The following is a 12785-nucleotide window of genomic DNA, read 5'->3' as shown; positions in this document are numbered from 1 at the left end:
CCACCCCCCTCCTATCCTGCCCTGAAGGCACCCTACCATCCAGTGCTTGCCGGGGCTTTGCTGAGCAAGGGGCTGCTGCACCCAGAAGTCGGGGTGCACGTCAGCGCTGAGCCCATCAATGCTCATTGCGGGAATGGGCTGAGCTGCAGGGAGGAGGGCCACCCTCCAGATTTGGTGGGTGGCTCGATAACACCCCTCTGTTACTCACTGGCTGCCCCTGCCAGCTTTTTCCTTGCAGGATGGGAGGCGATGGAACTGACGCACCTGGCTGGAGGGCTGTGCCTCCCTGCAGGGTGGTGGCCCCAGCCCTTTGCATGGTAGCTGAGACCTCACACACTCATTACAAGCCCTGCTCTTGCCACCCCTGACAACCCCGGCTCTACAAGGGCAGTTGCCTGCACGTAGGCAGCAGATCCTGCAAGCAGCCCGGGTGCTGACAGGTCCACCTCTCCACGACGGAGGGGACGAAGGCGACAAGCAGACCTTTGCCCCACAGCCATGTTGAACCTCTGGTTTCTTCCTGGACTTTGTGACGCACAGGGAGGACTTCACGAGCCAAGCACCGCTGGTGACCTCAACGTTGTCAGCAGAGCAGCATGCCTGCCTGTGGCCTTTTGGCTTTTAAGATCCCCAAAAGTGAGGGAACGCCTGGATTTTACCAGGATTTCAAAAAAACCCCCACCCAACCTATAGGCTGGACTGAGCTGTTGAGCATCACCCGAGAGCCATCGACAGGAAGGGCCCCAGAGCAGCAAGCACAGCAAAGTGACGCAATCCTTTGGTTTTCAGTTTTTTTGCTTTTGCAACAACTATTTCCTTTATTGTGAGCGCTTGTGCAAAACAAAGCAGATGATGATGGACAGAAACTCGGGCATTAACACAAGAGCAGTAACAAAGGCCCCAGCAAGGAGGGCAGACGACATCCCGAGAGCACTACGGGGCAGGTGGGCTCTGATGAGGCTCCAAAAGCCACACAGGAGCAGATTCGGTGTCCCCAGCGTGGAGGGACATGGTGCCCCCTTCCAGGACACATTGCTGAGTTGGCTGTTTTAGGAGGAGAGAGGGGCTGATCTTGTTAGGCAAGGCTGAAAAAACCACCTATCTCTGGGGAAAGATGTTTAGCTTAATTTTCCATACCTGGAGTGGTACCGCTGGGATTTTTTTCTTCCCTTGGCACCTTGGTGGAAGGGGAAGTGCTGTGCTTGATGATCTTAAAGGTCTTTTCCAACCAAATGATTCTATGATTTTACATCCCGAGGGGCTAGGAGAAACCCGAGCCTCACCCACTGGCACGCAGGGCTGAGGACAGGCCAGCCCCTGCTCTCCCAGGAGCTGGTGGGATTTCGCAACAGGCGCGCCCAACGGCACAGGCTCTGCTGAGGGTTATCTCCTTTCCTCCAGGCGAGCCGTGCTGTCTGCCGGCTTCTTACCTGTCAGCCTGTGACTCAGGGCAGGCACGATCGGCAGCCAGGCACCTGGGTGCTGCAGGCAGGCACTTTAAAGATCAAGCAATCACCCAGATGGGGTGGTTTTAAATGGCAGTGCTGGATCCTTCTGCTGATTTCAGCTAAGGCTGGAGCTACCTTTCACCCTGGGTACGTGGGGTTATCAAACCATAGCTTAGACACTCAAGTTCACCTTTGCTGGAGCAGCTAAATGACATTTATACAGCACCTGCTGCCCACACTCAGGCCTGAACTACCAGTCTCCATCTCCCACCTCCATCTTCTCTCCCCAGTGTAGTGGACAAAAATGCCTTTTAGGAAACCCTTGCCTTGCACGCAGACTTGAAAAGGTTTCTAGCAGCTCTGCTCCTGCTGCACCTGAGCTGCACTACCAGGGCTATGGTCCTGCTGAGCTTGCACCACTCTGAGCCGTGTCCGTCATCTGAATGCCTTCACCTTTTTCTTCTTCACGTAGTCCTGTTAGAAAGTGACTTCTCTCCCCAGCAACCAGCCAAGCTATAGGAAGCATTCCTCCTGTTGTCTGTCCCCACTTGCCTTTTCTGAAGGCCTAGGTGATTTGGGAGAAACCTTAACTGGAGGGATTTGAAACAGCCCCAAGAAGAAACATCTCTCCATGCTTTTCATCCCCTCCAACAGAGAGGCAGAAGGGCAAACCATCTTGGGAGGTGGTGAAGTTTGGACCACTAACTCCATGATGTGGACAGGCCTGAAGCATTATAGCTGCGAAGGTCAGTTACTGCCAGCACTGGAGCACAGGAATACTCTTCCAGAGAGGCCAGGGCTTGCTGCAAGGGTCCTGAAAGCAGCCAAAGCCTCTTAGATCAGCTGAAGCTGTGGGACCACACCTAAGCAAGGCCCAAAGTGCCACCTCAGGCCTCTCATCCCTCAAAGTCTGGGACTAAGGCACTTGGTACCCGAGCCCCTGATCGAAGGGCTTTCACGTTGTGGGAAGCGCCCTTTTACCTTCCAGGTCCAACATCCTTCCCCCTTTGCAGGGTCTTCTCCTCCATTTCCTAACCAAAGCATACCTTTATAGGGTGTCTCTTGGAAGATGCCTGCAGTCTGGAGGCGCTGGTTATCAGCTGGATCTTGGCTGGGAGTTCCCTTTGTTTGTCAGGCAGCACCACTCCCACTCCGTCACTCCGGTTTCCTTATCTCAACCTGGACTTTGGACAGAGACCAGTACTGCAGACACCTAGGCAAGGAGGAGCTGCTCATGGGGATGATTACCCACTCGGGCAAGCCCACAGTTGACTGAAACATAGGGTAAAAGTGCCCGCAGAACCAGGCCGGTGTGCTTTTCTCCCAATCAGAAAGCTTCGCTCCAGTGGGTCTCTTTGCATCGGAGAACCGTGTGCTCCCAACCCTGTGACCCGCATGGGTGCCAAGTTACAGCGAGCAGTCAATGCCTGCCTTTAATTAAAGGTTTTAACTATGCAGCATGGCCAGAGAGGGCACATGCTGAGTTAGGTAATGGACCATTATTTCCCTGGCCCGGCAGATAAACCAGCACAGCGTAGAGCGCTGCAGAGGAGCCGCAGGGACAGTACAGCTTTCTGTCCCTGCACATCTGGCAAGGGCTTGCAGAGGAAGGGGCAGCCTGTAACTGCCTGGCCTTCATCGGGCTGGCCAGAGGGAGGTCCCTCAGTTCCTACAGGGAATGCAGCACAAAATAACTGACACGTGCTGGGTTTCTCCTGCTCAGACTGCAAATACCAGGTGTTTCCCAGGAAGCTCCCCAAGCCATGGAAATCACGGTCCAAAGCCTAAAAGTAAGAGACCAGTTGCCATCAGGGAGGCAGAGGCTGGCAGTCACTCGGTTGCGAGGGGTGCAGGGCCAAGGAGGGCAGCTCACTTTGCAGACAGATGAACCTCCTTTCCACCCCCAAATCCCTCCACCAGCTTTTCCTTCCAGCCTGTTTCCCCCATCCTTTCTCCCTGGCGAGCAGCACAGGCCGGCAGCAGGGGAAGGCATACCAGCTCCCCAAGCGCCCAGCTTATGCAGGGCACCGGCCTGCTCAGCCAGCAGCACTGGCCCCGCTGCAGGACTAATCCAGAGGCTGGAGAGGAATCAGTCACTGACCCAGGGGATGGAAACCCCATTTATTTAGGCTGTTCAAATTTGGCACGCACAGAACATATCACAGTAACGCACTGGAGGCTAAGGGATTTGGTTGGTTTTTTTTTTTTTTTTCTCTACAGACATACAGGAAAACTCTATGCAACTCCCATGTACACATTACACAAAGGAAACAGCTTTAATCAACCACTGGTGAAACATGGAAGCTTTCAAGATCTCTGTAGCTGGCACAGGAATGTTCTCTACCCCACCCCACCCCCCCCATACAAAAGGCATTTCAGGTCAAACTTTCTAGTAGGTGATATTTCCATGCATTTCTACAGAATTAAAGAAGCTAACAGACAAAAAGCCCAGATCAAGCCGTATTAGTCAGGCTGATTGGTTCTACTAAGTTAAATCAATAGTAACTATGGACAAATGGACCAAGTGACCAAAGACTGGGGCTGAGAATACCACTTTTTAAGATGTGGTTCCTTCTCATTGTACTACCCATAACTGGAGAGCTCCGATATAAGAATCTGCATTTGTAAAAGCCTCAGAAGCATCTGATCCGCTAGTAAGTGTGTATTAGTGAAAATAAGGTAGTTCCAAGTTAAACTATGTCAACAGAAAAGCAGTTTTTATAGAATCACTCAGGCTGGAAGAGACCTCAGGACACTTCATAACAAGAAAATTGAACTTGCAGAACAAGTGAACCTTTAAATACTATTACTGCACAGTGAGTTTACAAGAGAGTGGCTTAGGACTATTTCTCCAGAAAAGTGTGCCTATTTTATCTCTGTTTAACTTCAGAATTAGCCATTATTAGCACTGCTCTGCAACTGCAAGCACTAAGAATTTAACCCACTGTTGGTGCCAACAGGTTTCTCTTTAGCCTAACCTTAACTATAGGTTTTAAGTTTTGTATTAAACTGTTACAGGGGAAGTTTTTGAGTTTGGCAATTTGGCCAGTAGCCTCAGAAAGACTGACTGAATTTTGCTTGTTACAATTTAGAAAAGTAAGAACAGGAACTGGATTGTTCTCACCTCCCCCCTTTCATCCCATGATACACTGCTGCACTGGACCAAAATTTTTTGAGACCTTTAGTGTTAATCCATTGGGGACAGTATTGGGCTGGAAAACCAATGCAAATACTAATACACCAAGATAAATCCTTAGATTTGATTTATTTAGGGTCATTTGTACATACGAGCTACATCTCCAAAATCTACTTTATTCTACAAGACAGCTTCCCTACAGTTAGTGAAAACCCTTGCCTAGAATGGTTGCTTTACATAATTGATATATTAAAACATGGAATGCTTGTAGAGTTGTGGCACTGTATGACATCTACACGGGACTTCCTTCAAAAGCTACGACTAGGGAGCCTCCTAGCTTCTCAGCAATGCAAGCTCGGTTGAGGTCCTCTGGCCCATTTGCTTGGCATTCATGCTTTATGCCTAAAAAAAGAGGCAAAACACTCAATAATGCACTATTTCAACATGCTAGTAATAAAAGAAGCATACTTGGTAGTAATATTAGAAGAGGCAATTGGTCACTCGAGCAGGTAAGTCCTGCCTTCGCTCAGGAATTCAGATGTTTTTCGCCTGCTATGACACAGGAGACATCTGGCTACACACCAAATATCACCACAGAAATATGGAAGTTCCACTGGATTAGTGCTCAGACTGTTAGCCTTTTCACTGCAGGCTAGCTTATGAGCGACTCTCATTCCTAGTGCTACCCTGGATATGGCAGCTGAGAATGCTACACGCAAGCACTCAGCTCCCCCTGCCTCTGGAGAGGTGGGTGAAAGAATCAGCGGTAATTTGAGATGCAGAGACAAGAAAGACTTTGCTGGCCTAAGGAATTAACAGTGGTTTCTTCTTTTGGAGGGTGGGGAGCCCAACCCAAGCCTGTCTTATGTGGAAAAAAGCAGAAAAGTTGCAGGGTTTGGTTGTTTGGGTTTTTTTTTTTTTTCTGACTTTTTTCTGACTTCCACGTGTGCAGCACACAGCAGCATCCCTGGCTAGCTCCAATCTGCTGGCAAGTTCCAATCCACTGGCAGTTTGTCCTGTGAAGGCTGGTACAGCTGCACAATGATCCAGTCAGTCCTGCACACTGCAAGACTGTGGCCCAGCGCAGCATGAGGAACTGCAGCGGGGAGGCAGGCAGGGCTATCTGGCTACGAGCCACCTTAGCGACCAACTTAGCATGAAATTTCTGAATGCTGCAGCAAGATGCTTACTCCTTGGCTCATGGTGCCTGACAGGCTGAACAGAACTTAAGTTTCTCCACCTGGGAGATGTGATGCCTTTTGCAATGAGTAATCACAACCACATCTCTAAATCAAGTGAATTGTTAATTACTACTACTACAGCACAGTAAGTTTATTAGATTGTGCATTTCAACAGACACATGGCTGAAAGGCCTCTGCCACAGAGGCAGCTCTGCACAAAATCCAGCTCAGTGTTATGAATCTAAAGGTTTCTAGCCTGCAGATGTGCTGCCCTGTACAGTACAGCTATGGTGTTGCACATTGCAAGCCTGTTCTTGTCCTGAGCACAGTTCTAGTGCCTCTCAAATTCAGAGTCTCACAGTTTAAATTTTAGCCAGAGCTCATTTCGGCTCTGTCATGGGGCATTTCACCTATGAAGTTCTCATGTCTCACTAGTACTCAAAAACCCAAAAAGCCAATTAGCCAATGGTTAAGCCTCGCTGTGTAAGCATTCTAGGGGCATGGCACAGCTAGGAGCATTAGCTGTATTACATACCTTGAAACTTCTTTTTGATTGCATCCTTGGAGCTTGCGTAGATCATCTTACTTTTGAGAGGTGCTTGTTCTGGTGCCCTAGGGGGGTACACCAAAAAAAAAAAGGTGCAATTAGTGACATTTATTATCCAGCATAGATAGAAGCAGTGTCCTACTGATTATGAACAAGCAAAATGTCTCATGGCTCAGAATACAGGCATCAGGCTGTCTGGCTCACTTTAAGCCTGCCATCTGGCCCACTTGGGCAATACACACACTCAGAGATGTCACCCACAGTGCTTGGACTGCATGTTAGGAATGAGTTGGGAAGATGGCTTACCACAAGAAAAACATCAGCTCTTCTTTTTTGGATTCCTTGGTCTCAAAGCTTGCATCATACAAGGCATAACGGCAATCCTTCTCAGGAAGCATCTGCACAAAGTGCTTGAAAGGGTCGGTAACTGTCACACCGACATCTCCCACCAGAATCTCTTTGCCTTCTTCCACAATAATGCACTTTTTGTCTGGACTGAGGCAGAAGATGACAGCCTTCTTCCTCTTCTTAATTTCCTCAGGTGTAGAGCACTTCCGCACTTTCATGTCATAAAAGATACGGCATACCTCATCGGCAACTTGTACTCCAGATGCCTGCAAAGACAAGAGCAAAGACCTTCAGGGCTACCACTGCAAATTTTCAGAACTACATTACAGCACTGCCTTAAATCACAGGCTAGAAGACAACAGATACTGGCAATAGTCACCAGTGGCCTGAGAGTCTTGTCAGAAAAGGCTGCAGGCCCTCTTTTTCCAAGCCAAGTAAAGAATCTGGAGTCTCAATGCTGCCCACAGCCAGCTGCTAAACCAAAACTATTCCGAAGAAAGCACAATCCTACTTATATTAGAACATTGTTTTGGGGTAGTTTTACACACATGTCCACTCCTTGTCCTCTGGGATTCAGTTGTGGCAGATCCTTTGGCATTAGAGCAGCTTAATTTCGTTACCCATTTCAGGCTGGCTAGACAAGTCCACGAGGATCTCCTGTTCAAAGTTTCCTAGCCACTTCTACCATGCCTGCTAGCAGCTTTAGGAACAGAGGTAGAACATGGCCAAATTCCATGCTTGTCACATGAATTTGGTTTAGAGATCAAGAGAGGTGTAGTGGGGTACTGGGACTGTAGTGATACAGTTTTTAGCTGAACAAGCCAACTTTCAGAAGCTGCTCTGAATTCAGTGTTTTAAAAGGAGAACTTGCAAGTCTAACAGTTAAAGTGTCTACTTCCCAGCTGTTCCTCCATCCGTTTCTAAAGCAAGCTGCCTTTTCAACTCCCCTCCCGCCCTTCGAAGTCTGGTGGGAAATTCTAGGTACTTCGTGGTATCCCCCTGTGCTAGCTGTAATGGGAGGTGCAGATGCAGCATTACCAATCTAATGTTAAAGGCAGCTGCACAGAATAAAGAGGACAAGACCTAGCAAGAACGACAAGAGGCTGAACTGCATTTTCAGTCTGTTGCTTTTTTGGGAACAAGACAAAAAAAAATAAAAAGAGAAAGAGAGGTGGCAGGGTAGAAGCGTTTGTATTTGAGTTTTGTTCTCAGAGTGGAGCGAAGTTGGAGAGCTTAAAAGCAGCTGTGCAATAGCAAATACTGCAAATATGGGGAGCCATACTGGCCAGCAGACACTGCTGGAAGGACATCATGGCCAGCGCAGTAAAGAACAAATGGAAGCAGGTCCAACACATCTATCTGCTCAAAATGCTGTGTGCAATGTAAAGAGTGAGATTCCTTTCCAATACTGCTTCTTCCACCACTGGTTTTTGGTCTTCCAAATTCAAATGACATTATCCTCAGATAATGGCAATTCTTATCTCGTAAGGAAAATTGCCCTCCTCCCTCTGTGTAAACTGCCTCACGTCACTATCAAATGCACAGTCAACAGTACTAAACAAGTCAAGTAAAGCATCATGTGAGATATACCAACTGAAAAAGACTAAAGGTTGTTCTTCATTTTATTTTTCCTTAAGCTCAGCCCCAAAATGTGCTTGATGGACTCATTTTGTGGGGAACATTGAAGTGTTCTAAAGCAGCAGCAGAGTTCAGCTGCAAAACCAGGGAAATCGGTGGTGAAGGGGAACTATTTAGTGCTAACTTTCAAACAGGCTGTCCTTGAGTGATGGTTATTGATTGGACAACTACCTAATGTGTATTTTTTTTTAAAGCCTTGACCAATGCCTACCACGCAGGACCTCAGATGAGCCCAGATTCTCCTTTTCCTACCAACATCTCTCCTACCGTGACTTGTAGTGGCTGGCATAGCTTTGCTAACCCAGTGAAAAGAGGTGGCACAGCTGGCAGAATCTAATACCATTGAGTTTAGCATCTAGATCTCCCAAGTGCTGGTTATGCAAAATCAGGGCAATCTCATATGCAGTGAATCTGAGACAGAAGCTTTTCTCTAGCATGGAGAACAGTGCACTTTAGGGGTTCACTCAAATACAAGGGGACCTTCCTCAAGATTTACAATGCATGGCTTGTCTATTAGGGGTAATCTATCCAGAATCCCTTGCACTTACTTTAGGACATGAGAACAGAGAGTAAGTTACCATGCCTCAGCTGCCTGGCAGGTGGCCACCCTTCTGCATATCTTCAATAAGGCATGGAAAGTAAGTGGAGAAAGCCTATTCCAGGATAAATTTGAGCAAAAGTGCAAACATCGATTCAAAGTGACTCATTCCTGTGTCACCTCCTCCATATGGAGAGACTGCAGTTTGTCAGAGGGTGATTGAGAACTAATGCAGAGTACAGGTCTTCCTCCTCCTGCCCCTGTGCCTGGTGTAGGCAAGAGCTCTCTAGGAAGACTCTGAATAACACAAGGTTGCCCTAATAAAGCAAACAGCGCAGCAACTAGAACTACTGCATCATTCACTAAGGACAAATCCACAGTGAACTGAAGACCACCTTTTTTTCCCCCCTGAGGTTTGTCTTCTAACTAATGGCACCTCAGTAGCTGACAACAGGTGTTAAGTCGCAGGTTTTAGTCACAAAACCCCCAAGATTCCAAGTAGAAAATGCTTAGAAAGCCTGAACCAGCACGGGAACGAGTCTAGTAATTGCATGAAAGCAGTACATGTCACCTAGCTTTACCTCTGTCAGTTCTTGATCTTTGCTCCAAGACTACAACAGCTAATTCCCCTGCACCAAATCCTGTTGCCAAGAAGTTAACTTTGACAGGAGAGATGAATGCTCAGCAGAGAGACAGAAGCAAGCAGTAGCAACGGAGCTACAGGTTGATGCAAACTGTGCAGTCAAGAGCATATGCTTGTGCTACTGCACAGCCAGAAACACGTCTCCAAGTTGGGAGACAAGTTGTTTCCTTATAAAGAAACTGAGCACTGCTGGCAAGTCAGTTCAGATTCCAAAAACGTTGAGAGTATTCAGTCTGGAAACTCAAAATTCACTGTTAATCTGCAGCTGATAACCAGGACTGACCAGAAACTGAAGGGACAACAGCAAGAACTGGATTTTTTTAAACTTTCCAAAACAAAAGGCTGTTAGTAACTGGTGCTACTCCTTTTCACAGCTGCTGTACAACCCCTGGGGATTCATCACGCAGGCTGACATGAGCAGCCATTATATTGCTAGGGACAATGCAGATTTGTTCCATCTGAGAAAAACCTATAGTTGTGTCACACTAGGGGTTGACACGAACCCATAAACTTCCGGTGCAACTAATTGCTTCCAAAAAGAGGATCTACTTTTGTAACTGTAGGACTCCCTCTTCGACCCTGGACTTGTACCAGCCATGACTGGCTTAATAACCATACTTAAAAAGGAAAAAAAACCCCAAACCCTAGGCAGCTTTTGTTGTAAGTTGGTTGCAGCCATTCTGTGTAGGGCAGCAATGGGATGACTGTTAAGAGCACTGGAACAAGGAGAAATGCCACAGTCGTAAATGCATGTCCTCAATCGACATTTTAACTGTGTCTCTGCTGATCTGTCCAGAATAATAGCTGTTGAGAAGCCTCCACCCTGCCAGTAATGACAGAATAAACGTTTATTTGTTAGTCTGGATTTTCTCCCTTTGGCCCAATATCGCTCTGCTCAGAGGATTCAATACAGCACATTCATTATTATTTTGTGCATTCTGGCTTGAACACTGCAGGGCTACAACAGCTAGCCTGGTTCTGTTCCTTTTTCAGCATGAAAGCCGTTATCCAACTCTGGACTGGTACATGGGCGCTGCTCATTGCGCAGTACATGCTGCAGACACTTCTTGGATACATGACCATTAGCTGGTGACATTTTGTTGCAAGGGACAGATAAACCCAGTAACACAGGCAACACCAACTTAAAACCATTCTCTGGACCCAACTGCAGAGAAAAAGACTACATTCAAATAGCCAGCCTGTTTCTATAGGCGTTGAGGACCTTAACTGCAGGCCTGTTAACCTCACTGAAACACGGCAGCAGCAAGGAGGCAAGCCACCTAATTATCAGATGGGAAAATGACGCCAGTACAGCACGTTCAGGGAGACATCCAGGCAGCCAAGAATGGACAGACTCAGTTTCTCTGAGGGAATCAGGAAAAATGATTTCTCCCCTAGTACCCCCATGCAACTATTGCAAAGGCGGCGTGTCCTGCGGGCAGCGTTGCCTTGTACGTTATTCTGGAGCACTTATACCAATATCCCCATTGTATTTTCATATAGACTGCTGTAGGCACATGAGGTAATGGTTGCATTAAATGCCTTGTCAGCATGCGCTGCAGTAACACAGTGGCCCTTATCCCCTACACAAAGCCACCGTTCCTGCCTTAAGTGCAAAGCACTGCAGAAGTCTTGCGAGAGCAGAATGCCGTCCCTACACAGGGCAGCCCAAAGAGAGAGCCTTCTGTCTAGCAGGCTTCCAACTGCAAGAGCCGTCCCCAGCTGCCTCCACTAATAGCTTCCAACATTGTGCCTCCATCACCAAGTACTCTACAACTGAGATTTAATCTAAATGGGGGAAGACTGAGGAATAATCCAAAGCTTTCTCAAGAAAATCCCCACATACAGAAAGCCATTTCAGGAGTGAGACACATGCCAGACACCTGATAAACTGGATTTGTAGCAAGCCTGCGCTGAAATGCAACTTTGACACAATGAAATTTGCCTTCTCTTTTGTTAAGAAGTGCTGTGAACTCCAGTATTTTCCCCGAATATTTAAAATATTTTACCTAAGAAAAGTCTCTGTTCACTCCTTACCTGTAAGACAGTCAAGAAGACTTTAAACTAATGACTTAGTTTGCCTCAAGACAAGTTTGAAGGCCTAAATTTGTTTTTAAGTATTGACAATCTTACAGCGTGGGTTTTCTTTCCCATGATCAGAAGCTAAGAGCCCCCCCATAGTGGTGCCTGCGCATGTTATCTACAGGGATGTATCAAGAACCAGTTCTTCACTTGGTTTGGGAACCGTGCACACACGTTGTATACCCCAGCATGAACTATCCACAGTGGAAACTTTTTCTTCTTGGAAAAGCATCATCAATTTTTCCAGAATTTGATACCAAGAACTTATTAAAGTATGCCTTGTTTAATTGCAAAGGCAGGGATTCGAGAACACTGTACTCCCATGTTTGCTAGTCACATTACCACCATGTATTTGGGTCTCGGTTTCTTCAGCAAACACCTTATTTCCCCTGTGCTTGGCATACCATACCTCCCATCTACCTTCAAAATGCCCTGCCGCTGCCAGAACTGCCTGTGTAACCATGTGGCATTTCCATCTGACTCAGTAATGTGTCATAGCACATCTCTGCGACAAATATTTTTTCAATTAAACCTATTACCACCCGACTGTTCTGGGACAGCAGCCTTCATAAAGTTGTCCCTTACATTGCCACGCAATACCCTAGGACATCATTGGCACCAAGACCTTGAAGGGAAAGCTAGGCCAAGTCAGTCGTGAGGGCACCTAACAGATAGGGAGGGTGACGTAGCCTGGCTGCAGCTAACAGACTGGGAGAAGATTTTGCCAAATCAGGCCCCTGAAAAGGTGTCAGCTATGGCCAACAAGCCGACTGAAAATGTGGGTGGTTAAAAAGACAAGGATCTTAAATACTGCTTTGTTTTTAATCTGTTATTTGAGCACTCAAGAAAACCCACCTGGTATTAGCACCCCCCCACACTTTACTGAATAGGAAAGGAGGCAATGCGTGGAGTGTGACTAGTTTACCTTCACCCCAAAGACCAGCACCAGCATGGGGACACCAGTTACTTCAAGCCCCAATAGACCCATGTCCTCTGCTGCCTACGGACAGACACTTTTGTGCCAGGCAGCCTATGCATCTGGAAGTCCAAAGCTTCAATTCAGATCTGAAGCATGATAGGAAACTGCCTTTTTACTGCTGTTGTGTAAGAGGCCATTATTTGCACACCATAAACCAGCAAGAAGTACAGAGTTATTTGCATATCACTTGTAGGCAGATCTTGCCAGCTAGTCTCAAGTTTTTTTTATTTTGCATTACTTGGAGC

At 47.2% G+C, this 12785-nt stretch overlaps 1 protein-coding gene across 1 annotated transcript; it reads right to left on the bottom strand.

The window, feature by feature from the left end:
- Positions 1-976: 976 nt before the first annotated feature.
- On the bottom strand, positions 977-6926 carry DSTN (destrin, actin depolymerizing factor). Its single transcript, XM_009641626.2, has 3 exons — positions 6619-6926; positions 6301-6377; positions 977-4986 (listed from the first exon to the last, which is right to left on the bottom strand). The coding sequence occupies exons 1-3, from the start codon at positions 6876-6878 to the stop codon at positions 4877-4879; spliced, it is 447 nt and encodes a 148-aa protein (XP_009639921.1). The 5' UTR covers positions 6879-6926; the 3' UTR covers positions 977-4876.
- Positions 6927-12785: the final 5859 nt, after the last annotated feature.

The sequence above is a fragment of the Egretta garzetta genome, unplaced genomic scaffold (genome assembly GCF_000687185.1).
Source record: "Egretta garzetta isolate BGI_Z169 unplaced genomic scaffold, ASM68718v1 scaffold17, whole genome shotgun sequence".
NCBI classification, from domain to species: domain Eukaryota; kingdom Metazoa; phylum Chordata; class Aves; order Pelecaniformes; family Ardeidae; genus Egretta; species Egretta garzetta.
The sequence above is the reverse complement of the archived record's forward strand: the minus strand, read 5'-3'. Positions and strand labels throughout refer to the sequence as shown.

Excerpts from the sequence above, each read along its gene's own strand:
- DSTN (XM_009641626.2), bottom strand. The coding sequence starts at position 6,878 with ATGAAAGTGCGGAAGTGCTCTACACCTGAGGAAATTAAGAAGAGGAAG. Across the intron at positions 6,378-6,618 it reads GAGCTGATGTTTTTCTTGTG|GGCACCAGAACAAGCACCTC; the intron begins GTAAGCCATCTT and ends GTACCCCCCTAG. Across the intron at positions 4,987-6,300 it reads AATCAAAAAGAAGTTTCAAG|GCATAAAGCATGAATGCCAA; the intron begins GTATGTAATACA and ends CTCTTTTTTTAG.